The 26,044-nt window shown below is 37.2% G+C and overlaps 2 protein-coding genes across 2 annotated transcripts; both read right to left on the bottom strand.

The window, feature by feature from the left end:
- Window positions 1–14,459: 14,459 nt before the first annotated feature.
- On the bottom strand, window positions 14,460–18,160 carry LOC140140086 (uncharacterized). Its single transcript, XM_072161906.1, has 3 exons — window positions 18,047–18,160; window positions 16,947–17,278; window positions 14,460–16,335 (listed from the first exon to the last, which is right to left on the bottom strand). The coding sequence occupies exons 2-3, from the start codon at window positions 17,263–17,265 to the stop codon at window positions 14,624–14,626; spliced, it is 2,031 nt and encodes a 676-aa protein (XP_072018007.1). The 5' UTR covers window positions 17,266–17,278; window positions 18,047–18,160; the 3' UTR covers window positions 14,460–14,623.
- Window positions 18,161–22,359: 4,199 nt separating this feature from the next.
- LOC140139062 (uncharacterized) lies at window positions 22,360–24,695 on the bottom strand. Its single transcript, XM_072160844.1, has 2 exons — window positions 24,375–24,695; window positions 22,360–24,062 (listed from the first exon to the last, which is right to left on the bottom strand). The coding sequence occupies exons 1-2, from the start codon at window positions 24,691–24,693 to the stop codon at window positions 22,360–22,362; spliced, it is 2,022 nt and encodes a 673-aa protein (XP_072016945.1). The 5' UTR covers window positions 24,694–24,695.
- Window positions 24,696–26,044: the final 1,349 nt, after the last annotated feature.

Raw genomic sequence — 26,044 nt, 5'->3', positions numbered from 1 at the left:
TCTTACACAGCCGTGACTTCTTACAGGTTCTTTCTTTTTTCTGCCGACCATTACATTTGCTCTAGCACTCACATACTTACATCGATTTTGACCTAACTTGGTCACAACCATCATTGACCATGCCCCTATATGTCACATGAAACTCGTGGGGTCAAAGGTCACGCAGGGGTCATAGGGGTCAAAAACGTGATTTCAACTCAAAATGCTTCTTCTCCCACAAATTACGTAGGACAGTGACACCATTTGCACACATGCATTGTTACCACAGATGTGTGGTCAAAGGTTATTAAGGGGTCATTTCCGGTATAAAACAAAATACCTTTAAAATGCTTCTTCTCCCACAAATTTACGTAGGACAGTGACGCCACATTCACACATGCAAATTTCAGGAACCTGCGACAATCTATGGCGATCTGACCCCAAATGATCTGGACATGTTTTGTCTCACTTCGGTGGTCGTTCGTTTCGTTGATGATCCATTACTTGGTCAATTATACTATATATAATCACCAGAATCTGTGTTTGTTTGTTTGTCCGCCTCTTTTCTCCTCAAACTTGGTGAGTGGGTGCATCTTGACCCCAGGCAGAACAAATTTGTATTGGTTAGTCGGTCACGGTCACCCGAGGTCATCCCTGAGGTCAAATAAGCAAAAACTGTCGTATGGGCATGAAACCAATTAGTGGGTACATTCAACATTTAGAGCCAAATTTTTGGAAGGTCATTTTGGGGTCACCTGAGGTTAAATTACCAATGAATGTCTTATGGGCATGAAACTTGGTGGGTACAGTCAACATTTAGAGCCAATTTTTGAAATGTCATTTTGGGGTCACCCAGGTGTTATCTGAGGTCAAATTACTAAAAACTGTCGTATTAGCATGGATCTCAGTGGGTACTGTCAACATTTAGAGTCAAATATTTGAAAGGTCATTTGGGGTCACCAGGGGTCATCGATTAGACAGTGCATCATTTCAAAAACTAAATTTACCCAAATATGGTTTAGTTTTAAATTCGGATTTTTTTTTCAAGTGTAGCGATAGATTCTTTTGCGCAGTATATACGTATAGTATATATTAATTCTTGCTCAAAGTGGAAACATGATTGATTGGATAAAAAGAATGATATAACACATGCGTTATTCTAATATGAAAGGTTCTCTTTATTTTGATTAGTTCAAACATAGATTCGTCACGAGTACGACGCCGAAATACGCATAAATAAACTTGCAAAAATAAAAATAAGGATACAAATTGGATAACATCCATCGCACTTGAATACCTGAGCGCAAGAAGATCGTAAGTCCACTTGGCCCCTCAACATGTATACACTAAAGTTGCGCATAGTTTCGTATAGTTTGGTAATGTTTTAGACATGTTCAGGGGCAAAAACACATCTTTCACAACCTGTCATGATGTTTTCACCCTGGAACATGTAGTAAACATAAAACCCTAAGAAACTATACGTATCTTTAGTGTATACATGTTGAGGGGCCAAGTGGACTTACGGTCTTCTTGCGCTTAGGTCTTCACTTTTACTCGGACAAGCAGTTCTTAACTTTCGGTGGCCAGAAGCAAACAGGCGGATTATTTTCCCCGCAAAATTGAGCAATACTGATTTTAAATTTCTTTGGCGAAGTGCTTGCCGACCACTTGATCCAGATGGACAATTATACTTATCATTTACCATTATCGGAATGTCGTACATTGTTGGTCAAATATTTACCCTAAATTTGCATCCAATATCAGTTCGGGGGCATTCGTAAATCATGGACGTCTCTGATTTCAAAGACGGGTCAGTGATTTCACATACGGGGGTCTGTTATATCACATACGTTGAGCTTTGTTGACAGCCGGGCACGCGATGCAGCACATCGGAATTAAGCTGAGTGTATTAGAATAAGCTTTCCTATGTTAAGCAAATATCTACCTGTAGCAAATTCTGACAAATGGTCCCAGAACACATTTAGATTGCAATGACCAAAATCAAATGTTTTGAAGAAAAAAAATCCCGAGCCTGCGCTCTAATTCATGAATTGGATAGTTAAATTAGCAGGCACTCAACTTGGGCTAGATACAACCCTGATAAGGCCTACTCACACAATTATTCCCACTGCCCTGGCACGTTCACAACATTACTCATATCGTTTGTGACTGGGTTTTGAAACTATGGAGTATGTGATTTATGAGATGTCTCTGAAATATGATAATGTTATGTGACATGGCGTTTCAAGAGTATTTGATATCAGAGACGTCCGTGAATTATGAGTGCCCCGGACTGATATAGTTATGTATAGTGGTATCTACGTACGTACATCGCATTCACTTACAATATTCTAACTTAGATATACAAAAATACAATATAATTATATAAATACAAAAATATAGTTACTTTTTCTATGAATAGTACTGTTTTGAGACAAAGTTATTTAACATTATAATCTTATTATAGTACACATTTTTTTGTAAAATGTAAAATACCACAATATCTTGAGCACAGCATAAACGCAAGTACATAAATACTCATCCTAACCTTTTTGTAGCGTGTTAATTATATTATCTTCTGAATACATATACTTATCAAAAGCGACTCATTAAATATTTTTTTTTAAATAAAATGTAAAATTAAAGTTCCAGTTTCCTTCTCGTATTCGAGTTAAACATCATCAATGACCTAAATAGTTTCTCTACCAGTTTCCCTGATTACATTGGCCTATTCCATTTTAAATCCATACATCCTCTATGGAAGACTTAAGCTTAGTCTCCAACACTGGGGTTGTAAATTTCAAATGTAGGTACCCATTTAGGTAACCCCATTTGAAATATACACTCTCTGTGTTGAAGATAAAGGTCATGTCTTCTATAGGGGGTGTATGGATTTCAACTGGAATAGCCCATTTATTTCCAAGGCGACATATTAAAAACAAAATTGATGCCAGAGTGAGACTTTCTCAAAAATGAGGAAAAATTTCCTGTTTCACTATTTCGATTGTCGGTAAACTGGTAGAATACTGGTGAGAGTTCGATGTATTGAATGAATATTTTGTCTACATGAAGGGCTACATTTAAAAGGTGTTTGCCAAGATCTCGCCAGAGCATATACCCTTCAAGATTAATATGTCCGCAATCAATCACAAGATGATATAATTGGACACTTTCCCTTGCAGTGGTGTTGAATGGAGGTGGTCCACTGGTTGCATGTGGCATATTTCCTGTTACCTCATTAACTATCAGGTTATTGTAGGACCTGCTTACTCGTGACTAAAACAGTGGAAGTACATGAGGTATGTTTGTGATTATATCACTTCAGCTTGTTGATAGTTTGGCTCATGACCGAGGACTCATGGCTGATCATCCCGCCACCACTAAAGTGGAGATGGAGGATGTGCACTTGTTGGGGAAGGTGGATTATGATCATCTGTATCCACACCATTAAAAATATATAAGTTGGTATGGGACATATAAGAACTTCTCAATAATCCACTACCGAAATGGATATTTAGAAGTTATAGTAAATATAACTAAGGATGTTGGTAGGATGCGATATAATTACCCATTTACTGTAATTGCGGGGGTGAAGTTCTGCACTTGGCGAAAGAGGCAGTATTATGATCCAAATATGGGGTGGGACGAACAACCGTGTGATAGAGCAATTGCTCTATCAATAAAGTGGTGTGGATGATTAGCTTGTACACTTTGTGGTGAAGACGGGGTGACTGTCATCAACCAATAAAGTGGTGGTGGTTGATGAGGTTAACTAGCCTGTTCAACCACTAAAGTGGTGGTGGAGGAGGTGCGCTTGATGGAGGAGGTGGAACACCATTCTCTGGTACCCCGTCATTAAACATATCCAAGCTCGTTGGTGGTGGTGGAACATAATTCCCCGTGTCTCCACCACCACCAAACATATCCAAATCAACCGGCAAGTCATCTGAGCCTTCTCCAGGCAGAATAAAATCACGAGGTGGATTTTCTTCTGTTTTAGATACATAATCCACACGATTGCCATCCGAAGATTGGACTACTACGAACACTTCATCAACGTCTGGAATCGTATCAGGGACTGCGGGAAAGGGGGCCAATAAACTGGAGCCAACATTACGACCTGCGGGACCCATGCCGCTGACTTCAGATGGAATTCGTATGTGTTGTTTATGGTTTGCAGAGGATTCGTGTGTGTAGCTGCTACTAACATATCCATGATTGTCAATGCCATCTGGTGAAGGAATATCTGATGCCACGGACAAACTTGCAATGCTATGTGTGTGATATCTCTCTGCAGCTTGTTGGATACTTTGATCTAGTCCAGATATAACCGCTTCGATTTCATCTTCCCCTATATCATCTGGTACGTCAGCATCTTTAGACTTCTTCTTCCTACTCTTTTTCTTTGATTTTCCATTCCCAAATATTTTGGATCGCTTTCCATGTTTGTTGCTATCGTCAGTAGATCCCGCTTGATGGTCAGATTCGGCCATGATGTACGGTTCCACTTCGGGGATGATCAAATCCTCTTTAGCAGATATGACGTTGGGATTAGACAAGGTCTGGCGGGGGAGGTGGAGGTTTTGGTTTCCTTGTAAAAATCACCACTAACTTTTAAAAAAAAATCAATAATGCTGGGATACTTTGGATAAGACTAGATCCGTCCACATGTCCCCGGTCAATGATGACTCCCGTCATTATTGATATGCCTGTAAGCGCGTTTACTAGGAAAGGTAGGCGTATAAATGAGCTGACATTATGTAGCTATCATATCGAAGAAGTGGCATGTCAAAATACATCGACAGCTAACCATTGTATACAGGGTGTATCAAAATGATTGGTACCGAAGACTTTTGATTTTTTGCCGAATTTTTATGCTATGTTTTGTGCCAGTTTGGGGTTAATTGTTTAAATATTTGTAATTATAGAAGTTTTATCTTCTCTAAGAATTTTAGATCATAAAGATAGCACATTCTATTAAGAAGTTACATGATTCTATTAAGGAAAGTAGGTGTTTTTACACTTTTCATCATAACGCTGGATCAGTAGCGCACCATTTTCAAAGCTCTATTTTACTGCAAATACCTTGTGAGGATGATATGTTGAAAATTATGGAAATGATTAATATTTTCCTTGCCTTTTTCTTCATTCAAAATATATATAAATGTTATAATCAATATTTATTGCTTAAGAGTAATATTATTGACTTGAATAATTCAGGTGGGGTGAAAGAAATTTGTGTATCAACACCATCCAGGGCGGTAATTTAAATTGTATTATTGAGATTACTAAGTAGATGGTGTGCACAATGGCTATAGAGTGTAGACAGTGTAGGTTAGTTTAGACCTGGTAAAAATTATTGGAATGGCTCCACAGTATTCCACACTTCACTGTGCATTCATAGTTAAGAATCACTGGTCGACACGAATCTACGGAGAAGTGCAGAGAAGATTTAGGAGACCGTTTCTAAGAGCAAGGCGTATATCCCATGCAAACATGCTATAACTTGCAATGCTTCTAAATTTGATATGGGCAGTTACAGAATGGACCCATCCCAGGTGTTAAGTTCTTTCAAGATAGGGCTTCACCTCACACTGCAAGAGTCTTAAGGCAGGGACTTCAGGAACTATCTTTCTAAAAGCATGTGTAAAGCAATTTTAGGTTATGTATACTGAGGAGTATGTTTGCAATAAATGGTCCAAGCAGTGAACCTATTTATCTTGTGTTGTGTAAGTACAACCATGATTACGTCGATCTTCGTTTAAATGACAATAGCTCTCAGATGCATCAACCTATCAACTTCAGATTAATAGATCAATAAGTTAGCATATGCCCCTTTCTATTTGTAGTACAAAAACTATATTAATTAGCAATTTTATATTTTTGATATAGTTTTGAAAATGTCACATAGCCCGGTACCAATCATTTTGATACACCCTGTAGTTGAATTGCAAACAAAGAATTGACAATTTCGGTGATTATTATTTATTAGCAAAGAAACCAAAACTACGTCACCATCAATTTGGAAATCGTTTGGTGATCGTACGGACTAGTTGACGCAGTTTGGGTTACTTTGTAAAGGATTTCGGGAATTACCGAAACAGTTTATCTTTTTTTTCTTACTGAATACAACAACCAAATTAAAAGTTTGAATTTACGATTTTTTTTATTAGGAGCGTGTTCATTCTTACAAGTTACAAGTTACAGACTTGACATTTAGTATGGAATATTTTTCCTGCATAAACCGCACGGGTTGTGTCGGGAGTTTTCCATATGGTGCTCATAATGTAGCGAATTTGCCTAAAATTGCTGATTTAAGGAGGCTGAGGGGGACACAATTTTGGATTTTATGCAACATTGTTCTGTTGTTATCAAATTTATAGGGGTTTGAGGTGATATTTCCTAAACTTCGTCAGCAATTGGCATTCATCACAGCTGAAATGCACTTGCAATGTACCATTTTTTTAACATGGGAGGAGCTTATAATATGGCTCTAAAAAGTGGTACGTACTCAGAAAGTTTGAATGGTCCCCTGGGGTCAAATGCTATAAACTTACGGTACAAAAATATCTGCGCGAATACCTGGTTGTCCAATGAACTCACGCTATTTCTTTGTGTACAGTAATGTTATAAAATTTGGCCCCAGGGGGACATTCAAACTTTCTGAGTGCGTACCACTTTTAAGAGCCATATTTTTAAAGCTCTTCCCACTTTCAAAACTGGTAGGTTACAGGTGCATTTCAGTTCTAACGAACACTTATTGGTATTTAGGTTCAGTAATATATCACCTCAAACCTCAATAAATGAGCGCCATAATGTAAACTAGTGAAAAGCACATTTTCTGTCAAACAAATATTTTACACCATCTCCCGACACACCCAATTAATATTTAGCCCGTGTGGTTTATGCAGGCCCCTTCCAGACTAGTCTTGGAATTGTGCAAAAAAGTAAAAAAAACTATATCATACTAAATGTCAAGTCTGTACAAGTCATTTTTTTTAAAATTAGGAGCTTATTGTAATAAACTTAATTTGTGACCGATCAAGCAAACGAGGACAATATCGAAAAAAAAAACGATTTCGAGTTTCAGCTCAATTTAGATCAAAAAGGTGTGATTTGGCGAAAAAGAGAAACGAGGAAAATAATTCTTTCACGATCACGCAATACAATCATGCTTTCATGATATGAATTAGTATTTTTTTAAACAATTAACGTAAATAAATCAGGAAAATTTTCTCCTTCATTTCACAACCACGCAATATATATTTGCTATCATAGCTGAAAGTCCAATATTTGATTCTCAAATGCTGAATTCAAGACTGAAAAGTGAATAGTGAAAAAGAGCTCAACCACCAAAATACTAGTATACGTTTTGAGATATAGGCCATTAAACATTTATAAATTCCATAAATCCAGAACACGTTATAGTTTGAAGTTTATATTTTGTGTGAGTTGTTATGTTTATGTAAATTGGTACAAGGTCATATAAATTATCGATTTCTTGTAATCAATAATTGCCATTATGGATTTGAGTCCTTTTTCCACTATAATCATGGTCAAAATTCAAATAATTGCAATTATTTTAAAACTACAAGTTCAAATAATATAAAAGTATATATATTTATAATGTGCAAGGTAAGACGAAAAATTTGATATATCTCTCACGAAAATCCGACTTTTAAAAAAATTTGACCCCACTTGACCTTTGAGTGACCTTTCGTCATTATCTCCATAACCATACGTCTAACATATAGCAACGTATATATATTCGGGATCCTTACAACGTAACGAGTAATTTGATATACATAATTGATCATTTTGAAATTTTGACCACTACTTGACCCCAACGTGACCTCTACAGGGAAGGGGTCAAATGCCTAAAAATGTTGCCAAAAAATAAATCGTCCCTAAATGACTTCAAACCACCAATAACTCATTTTCCCCAAAAATGGTGGTTGAGTCCTTTTCCAATAAACCTCTTTTTAATTTCAAGGATTTGAAAGTCCACTCAGTCCAAAGGTCAAATACATAGTAATTAAGAATTCCAAAATTTGATTTTTTTTAATGGGAATGTCGTCTTTAAAGGTCTATAACTCAAAAGCATGCCTGGCGACTTGTTCCGGGTTTTGTTGGAGCTGGTCACATATGTTCAAGGGCCATAAGTACATAGAAGGTTTTAGGCCCCGTATCCATAGGCTGTTCCCTTGTGGCGTGTGCCTTTGTTCCGCGTTCACTTGTTCCCATGTGACCTGCCACACAGACAACAGATGGATACGGCCACTAAGCAAAACAAAGATTGTCTGTGTGGCAGGTCACATGGGAACAAGTGAACACGGAACAAGGGCACACGCCACAAGGGAACAGCCTATGGATACGGGGCCTTACCTGCCCAATGACGAATTTTCGTACTTTCATCGTGGCGGGTGTTTATGGAAGCATAAGTTATCATTTTGAGCAAAACCCAAGAATCGGTTGCTATTCCGGGTTTTGCCAGCCCATTCTTGGGTGTTGCTTCACAAACTAAGGAATAGCTCAACAAATATCCAATCGGATGGCGATTCTAGGGTTTTGCAGTCGATTCCTAAGAATTGGCATCAATACCATAGTATAGCTTCCGAAACTTGGGTTTAGCCAGACAAACTTTCGCGTATCTGCCTAATTACTACCGGTAGTTTGCACAATTCGTATACTAGTACACGCCAATTCAGCTGTTGATTTCCCACCGGCTCTTTTGCCTTTGGTTATTGTGTATTTACGTTGCAAAAAACTTGTGCTCCACGCTCGGGATATGAAAGTTAAAAGCCTATTTAAAAACAAAAGCCTTCAACAATTTTTGTGACTACGAAAAACACGCGTTTTTCATTAAATATTCTCACTCTGTCTGGTTTTCAATGAGAAAGTAGGCAAATTGTTGCATGATTCAGAGGGGCTCGTCCGTTTTAACGTACACAGCCAATTAGCCTGTCGCTTTTTATTTTCTCCAACATGAATACTTTCAGGTTTCCGTAGATATAAATCTTGTTATGATTGGATAAGGGAAAAGACCCGCCTTTTTATATGTATCAACCGGTACGTATCATTGAGCGCTTCAGGTGTGGAGTAGTGGTCACAAAAACTGTTTTGCTGTCATTAAGTTTCAGCATGTTCATTCTCATCCAAGCCTTAAGAGCATCAATACAACGAGATAGATTATCTAAAGCAGCAGCAATTGATACCGGGTCTTTGGGATCAAACCCGGTGTACAGCTGTACATCGTCTGCATACAGGTGGTAAGATAAGTTGAATGATTTGATGATACGATCAATAGGTAAAATATACAAAGAAAACCCTGAGGGTCCGATGATTGAACCTTGAGGTAGGCCAAATTTGAGATCAACATGGTCAGAAAAAGTACCATCAATGCAAACTCTGCTGGTTCTCTCAGACAGGTAGGATCTGAACCATTGCAAAGCTTTACCTTGTATTCCAATTTCATTCTGTAATCTATTGATCAGCTTGTTGTGATTTACAGTACCGAAAGCATTGCTCAAATCGAGGTGAAAGACACCTTTGTGGTTGGAAACACACTTCATGATATCATTCTCAACTCGCATTAATGCTGTTTCTGGGCTGTGTGCTTTTTTATAAGCAGATTATAATTTTTCACCCAGATTGCTTCTTTCCATATGATCATTTAAAGACTTAACAGCTTGTTTCTCAATAAGTTTTGATATGAATTGAATATTAGACATAGGTCTGAAATGCTCAGGTCATTTGAGTTGAGAGATGGTTTTTTGATAATGGGTGTGACAATAGAATGCTTCAGGTTATCAGGGAAAACACCAGTAAGAAGAGATTCATTGATGATACGCGTGATAACAGGAACAAATCAATCAATCAATCAATCAATCAAATTTATTTCCATCAAAATTAAAACATACAAATAACAAAACATGATAAAACACGATGGAGGAGACACAACTAGAAGCAGAAGCCTGTAAAATGCTGTGCCCCCTGAAACACTTAAAAGAAGGGCCTAAATATATAAACACAGATACACAAAATGAAAAAAAAAATACAATATGCCAAACCTGCAGGGAAAAAAGAAAATACACTTGATTTCTCACCTCACACTCACACCTGCACACCCTACTACAAAAAATGTCATAGGCATGTAATTAAAAAAGGTATACACATAAAATTAAATATAATAAATATTATTCATATCAAATTCAGTAGTATTAACTAAATGTTATCATATCAACGAATAAACATAATTCTGCTTGTAAATATCAAAAACAGATTTCAAGTTTGACTTAAAATGACCTAAGGTTGCTGACATTTTAACATTTTTTGGATGTATTCCAAACTTTTGGTCCAACCGTCAAGATACTGTTGATTTTGTGGATAGGTATTTTATAATCATTCCTATTACATGTATTATAGTTATGATTTTTTTTGTGAGTCTGGAAGAAATTTTCAAAAGATCTAGATAACAGTTTGTTATTATACATAAACATAAATATAGCAACTTCCTTAGTGAACATATAAAATATATTTGATACCTTAAGGGGGTACTACACCCATTGATTTTTTTTGCATTTTTTTGCATTTTGTGAAGAAATTACAAAAAAATTGGACAAAGTGGTATGCAAAATGAAGGGGCAAATCTTCTCGTTTTATTGGTGGCATCGGTATCAATGTAGCTTACATGCTTTTGAAAATAGAAGCCAAAAGGAGGTACATCACTGATGATTTAAATTCACTTCATTTTGGAAAGCTTACTATCAACGGATTTCGTTAAAATTTTGGATATGTGTTGCTAACACATTAGGGAAATAATGTTGATATGTAAAATGGGAATAAGTGGTCCCTGATTTCTTTTATGACTTCATTGAACTTGCGACACTATGTCACTGAAACTTAACTAAGCCATAGGTAACAGGTTACCACAACCACACTACAGCAATGTTGAAAAAGATTGTATTTTTTGTCACCTATACCACCATATTAGGTAGTTTTCCGTAAGCTTCATTTTTGTGATTTTGGTAACTATTTTTATTTATTTGCCCAATCCAACTCAACTAGGCAATCTAAATTGTACTCACCATTTACATCCCAAGGTATTTTAGTATATCCACCTCACACATTTCCATTATATATCCAGTAACAGACAAAATATCAAAATTGATGCCTCATTATGACATGTATGATATCACACACTATCACATGTATTCAAAATTGATGCCTGAATTTGACCTGAACAATTGACCTATCACCTGACCTTTGAGGACCTGAAAGCCTATTTAAATATATTTTCCTAACAACATATTATAGAAGATACATACATGGTGTAGTATTAAATTGTCCATGTGGAAGAGATTAGGCCTATTTAATTTATTCAGTGTTATAATCAGTGAGTACATTTCTATATATAGTATAACAAAGGATTTAATGTATTCTATTCATGTATTCTACTTGGACATGTTCAATAGAATGTATTATTGTCTGTTATGAAACACACATCTCAGTTACCAGGATAGAGTAAACAAAAAAATATATATAGGGCTAAAATGATTTTCTAAAATGGTTTAAAACCACTTTGTATGTAGAGATATTTTCTAAGTTCAGGACATGAGATGATGAACATATTTATATACTTCATAAATTTGCAACAACAAAAAAGAAGATGGGTACTGATGAAAATCAGGGTATTATATCGCCTTAAACATTTTGAAAATTGGTTCAGTGTGACTAAGATACTCCCTATTGGAGATTACTCTTATGGCACGTTTTTGGAGACGGTACATGTTATTCATGTGTTCTCTATTTGCATTCCCCACAATAATAAACCATAATTAAGACAAGGTAATTAGAGTGCAATATAATTTATACATGGCGTCTCTTGGCAGGAATAATTTAACTTTGTTTAGTACACCAATATTTCTGGTACATATTTTACAAATATTGAACATGTTTTTTTCCAAGTCAAATTTTCATCTATAGTAATTCCCAGAAATGTTGCTTCACTAACTCGACTTAATTTACACCCATCCAAGATTATATCAAATTCTTTGTTATTTATTACACTACTAGTATGTGCACGTGTACCAAGATACATTAAATTTGTTTTCTTTGCATTTAACGACAATCTATTTGCTTTGAACCAATTTGAAACCTCTTGAATTTCTGTGTTTACACGTGAATATTTTGTTTTAGAAACCATGTCGGCACAGGGTCGAGCAAGCAAGACTTTGTGGAAGCTTTGTTAAGGGCTTTCAGAATGTCCTCCTCGCCCAAAAGATCAAACTCACTGAATGAAACAGAAACTGGTCTCTCAGGCAGAGGGTCATATCTGTCTAGATCAGGTTGGTCTTTACCAAGATCTTGATATATGGTAGTGACCTTGTTGTTGAAAAAGCTAGCAAAGTCATTAGCCAGTTCCTGCGGCGATTCATGGGCTGGGAGTACTTTGGTGTCTTTGTTTAGCAAACCATTCACCTTCTTAAATACAGTTTTATTGTCCGCATTCTCAAGTTCATTCCTGTAGAAATTTTGTTTTTATTTCAATCATTTCATTAGTATAAACAGTTTGCTGTGTTACATATTGCTGGCGATCCGATTCTAGTTTAGATTTCCGCCATTTCCTTTCCAGCTTACGACGGAAACGTCTAGACTGATTAATTTCTTCATTATACCACGGATTTGATGGTCGAGAACGGATGGTATTCTTCACCGGAGCATGTTTGTCAAGCACCTGCCTAACAATGGTAACACATCTCGCACATGTACTTAATTCACAATTTTGGTGCAATATTTATGGTCATGTCCCCTTTCAGAGTTAATGCACTCAAAGTCCAATAGAAATATGTACAAGCATAACCTTTGACCTATGATTTCAAGCCATTCTGAGCTTATATATTTCGTTTGCCAAGAGGAGTAATTTCAGACAATTTACGATTGAATCGGTGCATTTTGGAAAAATTTGGCATCTGTGATATTTGACATTTGACCTAGTTTAATCCATAACTCCTGAACTAAACATTCTAATACATAATGACATTAAGTTTGCCTTTTTTTTTTATTCCTAGCAATAAGTGGAACAATTTGAGGTACATTACAACATGATAGAACAAATTTTAAATTACTCGGTCCATGTGATTGAGGTCACCACATAAAGGTGTCGTGAGTTTAGATAATCGTTCCTGCTGAAAAGAGTAAAAACGCCCTCTATAACGGTCATGACGTGCTGAAATGGGGTCAACTACTATGATCCCGTAATTTTTCAAGAATGTCTTCTAATTTGATTAGGAAATGTCTTTTTGCTAAAGTAAAACTAAATATTAGGACTTAATCTCAACAATACGAAAGAAATGTATGACAGGTATAAGATATGAAATGCAAGTGAGTATTGAAGTCACAAAACATGTGACACCTCACGTGATCTTGCATTTTGGCGCCGTATTTGCCTGAGTGTTTGAATTTATGTTCTCGTCTGAAAAGAATATCAATCAGATGATATCTAATCAGATGGTAATTTGGCTCCCGGAATGAAATATTGATTTTATAGGTAGGTAAAGAAAATGACACAATAGTGACTACGCTGTAAGAGTAAAGCACCGATGAACCAAAAAGTCTGACTGAGGACACACTGCTGTTGCAGTGACGTTTTTGGGATTCCCGGAAAGCACGTGGGCAGCCTGATGATTTTAAGATTGCGGCTGCTTTACATGTAGTTAATTGTCATTTGTATACTCGATTAATTATCAATTAACATCTCTTTTAAATGCTGATAAATCGTGGTTTTCTGTACAGAATTCAATATTTTAATTCTATCATTCAGACGGGTTGATGCCGCAAACTTTGATACTACAAGATTTAGTTAGATTCCACCCGAGCTCGGCTCTTTAGATGCTAAAATGTCACGTACAAAATTCAAGTTTACACACACTAAATTGAACGGTTATATTTACTTTAACCAGTTTTTACAACAGCTACTTAATTTAACTTAACTCAACCAAAGAAAATGTTCTAACCCAACATTGAATTCGAGTCAAGCTCCGTCTGTAGACATTACTGGCGCTCCTATCAAGTTCACGATGTCATTTTACATATTAAGAATTGGACACATGCTAATGATCTATTGTTACATCCTGATTTAATAGTCCTTGCCGAAATTCTGACAAAACTATATGTCGAATGTCGTATAGCCCTCCAGTCTATCAAAAAATAATACAAACCAGGAGCGTAATAACAACTTTTTACTCATAGTTTGAATAAAGTGCTCAATCCCAAAGAGGGATAGTAAAAGTTGTTATCACGCTCTTTTATTGGACACTTTCTGACTATCTCCGATAGACAGACTGACTCTATGATAGACTTTGGCTGTGTTGACACCATGGAATGTACAATTCATTCACATTCCGAATAGATGGTAGTCCCTCTAAAGCATTTCATCCTGTCGTGTGACGATTGCCTTTTAGGCATGAAACTATATACTGAGTTGAGATCAAAAAAGTTAACACTCTCATTAGAAATATCCCAGGTGAACTTCAGGTATTTACCATAGTTGTTGATGTAATTGATTAAAAATTCCAGAACAAAAATATGTCTACTTGATCAATTTTATTATGTGGAGTTTGCAAGTCTAGATATTATATATACCCTATATCTCAAAACATTTCACTGATGACCTATCTGCCACAAATAGTAAATTTTCATCACCAGATAGTGTCAAGCCGTTTGTTATATTTGAAACATGCGTAACACAACCGATGTATTTCCCGGAAGTGGAGTATCGATGGACTGCGTGTCCGTTGCCACGGTCAGCTACAAACACTTCGTCCTCGTCTTCGTCAACCTTAAAATGTGTGCTTATTACCAGACCAATAGGACTCCATGATGAAACGCCGACAGGTGTCTGAAGCTTGGACATGATCTTCCCGCTATTATCTATAATTTGGACATCGCTGGAAGCATGGCTGTATGCAGAGTGAGGACTGACTACAATACTTCCTCTTGATGTGACGCCAAGAAACCATGGCGGTATCGTCACCTTGATACTCTTCAGGTGCTTTCCGTCTAGTGTATGGCAGCTAATGAAGTTGTGAGTGATATTACCTGCGAGGGCATGGCTTTGTAAGTTGAAGGCTAAGCCACACACTTTGCTTGAACCGTGCGTATTGTAAGCAACGTTATCTGGTGATACTGTATGGAAGTATCGTTTGTAAGTACCTTGCAAGTCAAAGATCTTCACATATGGTGACTTCAAATCTGAAACGTAGAACATATTGTCGGGACCAACCTGAATACACCATGGTTGGGATGTTTGCCCTTCGTCGACACCTACATTGAGTTTGAATGTAGTCTTCAATGCACCGTTAGCATTATAAATCTTGACTTTCGCTTCAGAGTTATCTGTGACTGCGATATCTCCTGGTGGTGTCACAGCAATATCTAGTGCAGTTGCTAGCTTATCATTTCCAGCATTTCCAAATTCCATCTTCAAGAGAGGTGTCTTTGTAACTCTGAACTCACGACTACGACGAGTGCAGCGCGGCAAAACTCGACCAATTACAATCTTGTCTGAATTCTGAACCGTATTTTCCTCGAATTTTACTTCAGTCAAACTTTGTCCAGCGTTAATGACCTTAGCAGGTTCTGACGCAATAACTTCTTGTAACACAACTTTCAGACTCCCATAATCAGACGCAAGTTCAAATTTGGATCCACTTTCTTTCAGTACTTTGGTAATCGCTTTTGCTGTGGATATCCGGGATATGATGGAAAGCAGTTGGTTATCAGCAGTCTTGATGGTTTCTAGTCCTTCCTTCTCTATGATGTTTAATTCCTCTTCAACGACCTTCCGTGCCTCATCAAGGCGTTTTAGATAGGAAGACTTTAATTTCTGGACAGTATCTTTGATCTGGATCTTAGCTTCGGAAACCGCTAGATCAAAGTCCCGTTTGCTCTTACGAATTTCTTGCAAAGCTTTATTGATTTCTTTCTCGTTCTTTCCAGAGCTTTCGTGCAGTTGTTGAAGCTTTTGACCCCTTTCCTTGGCGGCCTGTTCTATCTCAGAATACTTGTGGTCTGGATGACTATGTGTGATGACAACGCACTGGCGACAAATTGGGACATCGCAGGTTTCACAATAGATAAATAGAGATTCACCTTTGTGTTTCACACACACCTTCTGCTCAGTAGCACTGGCATGCGGCACCTTACCTTCGCGAAGCTTTTCGAGTGTAATCACAGGATGGTCTTTGCTGCGTCGTTGTGACTTGTGGATGGCAACACATTGTTTACATAAATAGTCGTCACATTCCGTACATCGAGCTACGGCAGTAGGTGGAACTTGTTTGTCCTCCTGATGTTCTGCAGGAGGTAAATGGTAAAAGCAGGGAATATGATAAAAGGGTGCTAAATGGTTACATCTTGAGGTTCTTTTGTGAATAGAATGCGTCTACACTTTAGTGTACCTTTTTGATCCATAAACAGCTGTGTGCTTATAATGCCAGTGGTTTATTGTAATTGTCTAGCTTAGTTTGTGTTACACATACAAATTTCCGCATTATTGATAAGTTGTAAAATATATTATTGTAATCTTACATAAAGTTGTGTTTCTTCTTTCATTACAAAGAGTGCTCGATCCTGTGAAGGAGAGCGTGTACATAACATTAAAAGAAACAAATTTATTCCATGTTCACTAAGGGGTCCGTTTTGCCCGAAAGCTCCTCAGGTGAATGAGAGAAATGTAGAACAAGCTAACGCATGACTCTAAGTTTGTTCTACATTTCTCTCATTCACCTGAGGAGCCTTCGGGCAAAACGGACCGTAGTGAACATGGAATAAATTTGTTTATTTTAATGTTATTATTCTAATCTTATATGGTTTTATTTATTATGTGTTTTATTTAATATGTTGTTCTAGGTTAAAGACGAAATAGATGTATAAAATAAATTTGATAATTAAAATGATGAAAATACCTTCTCCGCTGAACCACACACACGAGGTACAGTGAATCGTTTCTTTTGATATCAATTCCATCTGCATTGCCTTCTGCTCCGTTAGCCGATGGACAATCGCCAGTGGTTGCCATTCTTTCAAGCCACCTGGTAGGATCTGGAATTCTTCTGCACATTCAACACATTTCACTTTGCTAATAGGTGAATCTTTGGCTTGGTCGTCTAAGCAGGTTGCACAGTAGCTATGTAAACACGGAAGACTACGGGGAGATTTCAGTAGTTGATGGCATTTACTGCACTTGGTAAGGTCACAGGATTGAGAGGTCAACGAGGCAGCCATGATGTAGGCCTATCTGTTATAATAATAATTATGATAGTAAAAAATAAGCGAGTTATAGATGTGTTACAAAATTACACGTCGTCTGAAATAAAATGTAAAAGATTGAAAATTCAGAGATAACCTTGTCACTGATCAATTTGATAACAGGCAGGTTTAGTTCACCACATGCAGAAGAACAACTGCTTTGGCGAATTGGCGGGGCTTTCTTTTTAAGCTTCATTGATAGGCTATTCCTGTATACATTCGCCAAACTGGAATTAGGACGCTCATGAACTATATGAACAACAGCTCTCCAGCGGTTTGCAGAACAAGTAGAGTAGGCCAAATTTCGGAAATTTTACGCCTGGGTCATACACTAGTGGAAATTTAAACGAGAATTCTTTCAAAAGCGATGAGAATTGGACAACTGAAATATATATAGGCCTACATGAGAATTGAAAATGTTCTTATTTCTATGCAACTTTAACCCTGTGCATGCTTTCTCATCCAAATGAATGAGAAATACTAGGCCTAATTAACTTGTAAACAACATGGGTGCACATTGTTTTAAACGAGAAATTTAACACGATATTTAGTATTACATGCCCCGATCAGCCCCAGAGTTTATTATAAAAATGTGATAATTATTGCATGGCTCCATATATATTCCATTACGATATTTTCCGGGGCTATTTTAATATATCAATGAAATTACTAAAAATAATCTTTTTAAAACGATACGGGGTTTTCTTTAGTCTTGCTCACTATTAAAATGATAATGTATGAAGCCTCATAAACTTACCATGCACTGTCGGTTTTATAAACTGAAATTCAGGATTATTTTCATTCCAAAACCTGGTCCGTATTTCAGCTTGCAATGGAAAATACATGTATACATGTATACGGTGCCGTTGAGTGGAGGACTAAAAGTAATGAACTATGAACCGCTGATGACGGCGCATCATGTCGCGACGGAAAGCTGTACAGGACATGACTGTACACCGGGTAAAGCTTATACACCAGGCAACTCGTTTTTGATATCAAACTAAGCGATGCAGAATACGATTAGCAAGACATTTTAACATCGATCGGAAACACACAGTTTATTATGTTTGGTTTTTTTTTATTCGTTTGGTTGTGTTAAATTTGGAAAGATCGTTCTGTTCTTCCCGCGAATTCGCAGTTGTGTCCCCAAATCACTTCCATGCATTCATTATTTAGGGATTCCCCGGTCTCTTTCCGTTCACGCAATGTCTGATGCAGTGGTAAGGGAGTGTTCAGAAATACTTTGGTGGGGGTGGGGGCTGGCAAATATGTAGGAAGGTCGTAGAATTTTTTTGAGTTCTGAATGGGGGTTAAAAAGTTGTGGGTGTACAAATAAGTGTGTGGGGGGGAGTAAAAGTTTTGGGCATGTATAGAGGGGATGCAAAAACGTTACCAAAATTAACACTGAAGCATAAAAAATAGCCTGAAATTTTGAAATTGCAAATGTCCAAGTAACAAAAGTACATGCCAGATAATGGTATTTGATTGTGAATGTACTAATGTAGGCCTACTTTGATAAATCATTCAATATTTGTGAACCACCAATATAATGTAGTGTTAAAATTTTGTGTCTTCTATACTTTAATTTTGAACCATGTGTCAGTTCCTTCTGCTCTTTAAATCACTAAGAATCACAAAATACATGTGTAAAATGGAAGAGGATTCTAAATATACATGAGCTTACATGGAATGCTCTCTTTCCAATACCAAACTTAAAGTCATAATGTACGATCTTTTTTCAGAATTTACCTTTATTTTTTTTCAAAACCGATTTTTTGGCATATTTGTAATACTTACACATGTTCTAACTTAAATCTATGAGCAAACTGTCAAATTCGTCCTATTTGTAGTAAAACGTGACGATTTTCTGTTGGTCCGACATAATTAAAGCCATAATTTTTTAGATTTTGACTTTATGTCGGCCACGATCGCAAACCGTAGTCTCCTACAAAACTAGCTTGGTTACGCTCCCTCCACATGTGGAGGGAGCGTAACCAAACTGGCCGCGTAGGAGACTAACTCTGAGGCCGCACTCGCTGTCCTAATCCAAATCGTGCGAGATGTTTCGAGTGATAGAGGTGAAGTTTATGATGTTGTTTCTTTGCAAATTCCCAATGTTTTTCGCGTCCAAATGTATTGGGAACTTTCATAATGAATGCATATTATTATTTTAGAAGAAAAAAAGAAAAATCTAAAAATTTAAAAAGATCGTACATTAAGGCTTTAATTACTAATTAGGTTTTGTTGTTTTTTTCTTAATTATTATAATGATTTTTGACGCAATTGAATATTCAATGCACAAAATGGATTCTTACAGAACATCCTTCTATATGCCAATTTCAATTTAAGACCGGGACCCAAATATAAACTCATGAGTGATAAATTATCGGCAAGGTACATAGATTTACAAAAATTTTGGCATTCATCCCGTCTTCACCACAAAGTGCACAACCTCCTCATCCACCACCAGTTTAGTGGTGAAACATTGCAATAATTAACAGTTTATCCCAAGGGGCAGTTTTAAAATGGTATGCACAAAAATACCGCCCCTGCCTGCTCAAAAACATTACCCCCGCCTGCTAAAAATTCCCCCCCTCGACCTGCCAAAATCCTTGCCCCGCCCCCTGCAAATGACAAAGGGATCCCAATTCTAAATTCTGGTGGAATGCTCTATTTCCGACAACTTCATATCTAAACACAATAAGGTTTTGTTGTTATTTTTATTTATATCTATTCATTTTTGAAGTTATTGAATATTCAAAGCACTAAAATCGATTCTTACGTACAAGATCTTTACTTAAGCCCGAGACTCAAACATGAATTCATGCATGATAAAATCCGGGGGAGGGGTCTTCCTGGTTTAAAGTATATGGGGATATGCGGCGGTTTGGGGCCTGATTTAGGGGTACCTTTTCAGTGAATATAGATATCAATAGGCGGTTTTCACCAATGCGCCAAATTAGGCAAAGGTTTTAGTGATTTTGGTGTGAAAAATTGGTAGAGTGCACTGATGGGCTCCAAAAACAACTCAAAGTATGTATAGAAAGGGCCACCATCCGAAGGTCTGCGTGACACATCACCGCTGTACGTGAGAGCACGGTGGCGCAGCGGTACGGGCGGGCTCTCCCTCGCATATCGGAGAGTTGCGAGTTCGAGCACCGGCTGTGCCATCGTGCTGTGCACTTGGGCACTTGGCGCTTTACCTTACGTGCCTCTCTCTACCGAGGGGTGAATTGGGGTGCTGTTAGGAATACTATTCTGTCCATCGAGCGCCGCCCAAAGGTAGGAGCATGCCTTGGGCATTGTGGCAGCTGACATATTCTAACGACAGCGGAATAAATATAAAGTGCTTTGAAGCGCTGTATAAATAAATGTCAACATTCATTTATTTTTATTTATTTACTAAAATTTTTGAACAGCCCCCGGGGATATTATTTCTTAACTTCCTCATAATCCAATGAAAAACAAAAGAATTAAATTTACAAATCCTAATAAAACAAATTCAAGCAAAAGAATAACTTTTTTTCGAGACGCAAATTTTAAATTCTCATAATTTTCCTCATAACACAATAAAAAACAAAAGAAATATATTTACAAATCCTAATAAAACAAGGTCAAGCATAAAAATAGTTTTTGTCTAGATGCTTTATTTTCCATTCTCATACTTTTCCTCATAATACAGTGAAAAACAAAAGAAATATATTTACAAATCCTAATTAAAAAAGTCAAACATAAGAATAGATTTTTTCTAGATGCCACAAAATACAAAAGAAATAGATTTTCAAACCCTATTAACTTAGTTTCAACTCAATTTAGATGGTGGAGTGCTTTTGATCAAATTAAGTTACGAGGATATAGGAATGCAATCATGTTTTTATGATATAAAATGAAAAAGGTACCACAAGCAAATTTATTCAAGTTTTGGATCGACCGTCTATGCCGCTGCTTCAATTGGTTGTTATTAATTAATTAGAATTAATGGTAAATTTGTATTGCTCAATATCATTACATGCGAAGATTCATTATGTAATCACACTTAACAATAGTGAATTATATGATTTCATTAATATTAAGGATCGACAAAGCATCGGTGTCGATTAAAAGTTCGAACTAATTTGGTTCTATTACCTAAATATTTTAAGAGTATTTGGGATCAGTTTTACACTTCTATCAGAGATACTTCAAATACAAGAGTTTAAAATCCAAAATCCTCAATAATTAGACGTTCTGGGTCCTCAAAATCTTCTCAATATACGTCCGCAACTAAGGAACTGCCCAAAATTTTTTGTCTAGAACAGTCAGTGACGTCAGTGTAGCTTTTATGCAATTCATTGTCATTAAACAGCCAGCGCTTTGAACTTTGAACAAACGTTCGTGATTCGAGATACGTACTGACGTCAATGACTACTTTGTCAAAAGCGCTATTACAATATTATGTATCAAGACAAGAATAGGGCTTCTTTGATCCATTTATATGTAGGAGAAAAAAATCATAGAAAAATTTAAAAACATAACAACAACAACCACAACAACAACAACAACAACAACAACAAAACACAAAAAAAACACTCATTTAACAGGATAGGTGATTGCTGAAAGTAGAAATATGGTGACAGAATTTTTCCCGTCCAAAGGTTCTTCTTTGTGGAATATAGGCCTACATAATATTTATTTATTCCGAATTACGTCTGTTAAATCCAAACATACACAATTTTACAAAAGTGGTTACATGAATGAACCATGTACAGGTTTACCCAAAATGGGTAAACAACATGCAAGGCAGTCCTTAACCATGCAATCACGAATATTGTTGGCGATTTATTCCCACTTGGTCCAATCCCATGTGGTTCAGTCCTATTGGGACACTTACTAAGTGATATTGGACTAACTGGGTCTGTACCAAGTGGGATTTGGTCCAAATGGGATTGGACTAAGTGCCATGGACCAAATGGGACTGAACCAAGTGGGAGTTGCCCTTGTTGGTATATATGCTACCATTGTAGAAAAGATATGTCTATTTTACGGAATGTACGTGCATTTTGCAGGTCTAGGTATTTTCATATTTATACCTCAAATCTCAAAGCATTTCACTGATGAGGAATCTCCTACAAATAATAGATTGTCATTACCAGATAACGACAAGCCTGCTATATTTGAAACATCTTTTGTAACGCAACCGATATATTTCCCAGAAGCGGAGTATCGATAGACGGCGTGTCCGTTGGCTCGATCAGCTACAAACACCTCGTCTTCGTCTTCTTCGACCTTAAAATGTGTACTTATTACCAGACCCGCAGGACTCCAAGATGAAACGCCGATGGGTGTCTGAAATTTGGACAGGATTTTCCCTGTGTTGTCTATGATTTGGACTTCACTGCTGCTGCTGGCACAACAATAAGGACTGACTATGATATTTCCTTTCGATGTGACGCCAAGAAACCATGGAGGTATCGTCACCTTGATACTCCTCAGATGCTTTCCGTCTAATGAATGGCAGCTTATGAAGTTGTGTGTGATATTCCCTGCGAGGACATGACTTTGTAAGTTGAAGGCTAAGCCACACACTTGGCTTGATCCGTGCGTGTAGTACGCAACGTTATCTGGTGATACCGTATGGAAGTATCGTTTATAGGTCCCTTGCAAGTCAAAGATCTTCACATGTGGTGACCGCCAATCAGTGACGTAGAACATATTGTCGGAGCCGACCTCAATGCACCATGGGTAGGATCGTTGCCCTGCGTCGACACCTACATTGATGTTGAATATAGATTTATATGCACCGTTAGCGCAGAAAATCTTGACTTTCGATGCAGTGTGATCCGTGACTGCGATATCTCCTGTTGGTGTCACAGCAACATCTAGTGCACGGGACAGCTTTTCATTTCCGGAATTTCCAAATTCCTTCTTCAAGACAGGCGTCTTTTTAAAGTCACGTTTACAGCGTGTTCTGTGCGACCAAACACGACCAATGTCAATCTTGTCTGAATTCTGAACGGTGTTTTCCTCGAACTTTACTTCAGTCAAATTCTGCCCAGCGTTGATGATCGTACCCGGTTCTGCTGCAATAAGGTCTTGTAAAACAGCTTTCAGACTCCCGTAATCAGAAGCAAGCTCCAATTCGGATCCACTTTCTTGCAGTAGTTTCGTTATCCCCTTTGCTGTTGATACGCGGGATATGATGGAAAGCAGCTGGTTATCGGCGGTCTTGATGGTTTCTAGTCCTTCCTTCTCTATGTTGTTTAACTCCTCTTCAACGACTTTCTGTGCCTCATGAAGGCGTTTTAAGTAAGAAGACTTTAACTTCTGGACAGTATCTTTGATCTGGATCCTAGATTCGGAAACAGCTAGATCGAAATCGCGTCTTATCTTACGAATTTCCTGCAAAGCCTTATTGACCTTTTCTTCATTCTTTATCGAGCTTTCGGCCAAATGTTTAAGCTGCTCATTCATCCCCTTTGCGGCCTGTTCCAACAAAGCTTGCTTATGTTCTGGGTGACGATGACCGATCACAAATACGCACTGACGACAGATAGGAACATCGCAGGTTTCACAATAGAATAACAGAGATTCACCTTTGTGCTGCACGCACATTTTCTGCTCAGTAGCATTGGCATCCGGAACCTTACCTTCTCGAAGTTCCTGAAGGGTAATAATAGGATGGTCTTTGCTGTGTCGTTGTGACTTGTGGATGGCAAAACATTGTTTACATAAGTAGTCATCGCACTCCGTACATCGAGCTACGGCAGAAGGTGGAACTGACTTGTCCCTTTCTCCTGTAAAGGGTAAAAGTTTAAAACCAAAAATAGGTTAGAATCAGGCTCATAGGGGGAGATTTGCTCAAAGGTTGACAAGTGTAAAGGTTCTGGTTTTTTTTAATCAGGACATTAAAATGTGCTCTAAGAAATTGAAACTTCTTAATGAATAGAATGTGATCCATTAACTTTAATGTTTTATAGTAATATTCGAAGCTTTAATTCTCGTAATATTTATTATAATTTTTTCAATTAAATTAATGCAAATTGACGCTTTTGTCCTAAATTGAAATAAGTTGTATCTGTAACATTTAGCATAAAGGATAAAAGTACCTTCTCCTCCGAACCAAGTACACGAAGTACAGTGAATCGTTTCATTTGACATCAATTCCATTAGCATCGCCTTCTGCTCCGTTAGCCGATGGACAATCGCAAGTGGTTGCCATTCTTTCAAGCCACCTGGTGGGATATCGAATTCTCCTCCACATTCAACACATTTCACTTTGCTTATAGGTGAATCTTTGGCTTGGTCGTCTAAGCAGGTTGCACAATAGCTGTGTAAACAAGGAAGACTACGGGGAGACTTCAGAAGTTGGTGACATTTGCTGCACTTGGTAAGGTCACATGATTTAGATGACATCGAGGCAGCCATGATGAATCTGGGATAATAATAATAATAATAATAATAATAATAATAATAATAATAATAATAATAATAATAATAATGATAATAAATTATATAATCCTGGCAATCGGACAACAACTATTAAAATTAAAATAATACCTTAGATGTACACAAGAGTTCACATTTCATAGATAATGTAGTACATAGTTATTTTACACCACATCGATATTTATATATATATATTGAAAATGATAATTATGATTGCATTAACCTTTGAACGAATTTATTATTAGTACACCTTGATTCAATATCACGATATCATATCAATAGATATTCTACCTATAGATAGAATATTGATTGAATATATTCCAACCATTATGAGGTTTTTAAACTTTTTAAACTAACACATTCACTTTCAGCTTCTTTATTTCCCATTATTGATTTCCATATTTGGTCGACTAGGTCCTATTGGCTAGCTTGTGAATGTGTGTGAGCGTGACTAACCCTTTCTTGTGGAGATCAGCCTAGGCGTATTCGTTTGTTCTGAAAGCAAATTCTTTCTTTTTATTGGTTACACTTGCTATGCTCCGCAGGACAATTATATTTAACGAGACTAGATACGAAAAAGATAAAACGATATGTTGTGTTGTTTGCATCAAAGAATGGTGTGACAAATGATGTAGGGGTATAATATCTTGAGACATTATTTCCATTTAAGCAGTGGCGGATCCAGGATTTTTGAAAAGAGGGGCACAAACTTAGAATCATCGGCGCGGCAGCGACGTACGTCGCGCTTGCTCGACGCAGGGGGTGTCTGAGGGGGGATGTGCCCCACTCAGAAGGGGAGAAACTTTTGCAAAATGAAGACCCAATAGAAGCTACTTGGTGGACCATTTTGGCACTATTATTGTGTGCAATTTTAATTTGAAAAAGCCGAAAATTTGGGAAATGACGGTCCAATTGAAGTCATTTTGTCCAAAACAGAAGCGAAGACGGTTAACTTATGCATACGCAGGGGGTGTCTGCCCCTCAGAAGTGAGAAACTTTTGCAAAATGAAGACCTAATTGAAGCCATTTGGTGGACCATTATTTTTGGCACTATTATTTCGTAAAGTTTTGATTTGAAAAAGCCGAAAATTTGTGAAATGACGGTCCAATTGAAGTCATTCGTCGACAATTTTTCACTATGAATGTTTGCTTTAAACATAAAGGGTCCAAAGCAGAAGTGAAAATGGCAACTTCTTTATACATACGCAGAGGGGGGTTGTTCCCTCCTGAGAAGTTGGAAACTTGTACAAAATGAAGGCCCAATTGAAACCATTTGGTGGAAAATTTTAATACTGTTATTTGAAGTCATTCGTCGACAAATTTTCACTAT

This window comes from Amphiura filiformis, chromosome 18 (assembly GCF_039555335.1).
Source record: "Amphiura filiformis chromosome 18, Afil_fr2py, whole genome shotgun sequence".
NCBI lineage: Eukaryota > Metazoa > Echinodermata > Ophiuroidea > Amphilepidida > Amphiuridae > Amphiura > Amphiura filiformis.
The sequence above is the reverse complement of the archived record's forward strand: the minus strand, read 5'-3'. Positions and strand labels throughout refer to the sequence as shown.

Bases quoted from the DNA above. Each gene is read 5' to 3' on its own strand.
- LOC140140086 (XM_072161906.1), bottom strand. From the start codon at position 17,265: ATGGCTGCCTCGTTGACCTCTCAATCCTGTGACCTTACCAAGTGCAGT. The intron at 16,336-16,946 runs GTATTTTCATCA...TACCTCCTGCAG, and splicing joins TGTGTGGTTCAGCGGAGAAG to AACATCAGGAGGACAAACAA.
- LOC140139062 (XM_072160844.1), bottom strand. From the start codon at position 24,693: ATGGCTGCCTCGATGTCATCTAAATCATGTGACCTTACCAAGTGCAGC. The intron at 24,063-24,374 runs GTACTTTTATCC...TACCCTTTACAG, and splicing joins TACTTGGTTCGGAGGAGAAG to GAGAAAGGGACAAGTCAGTT.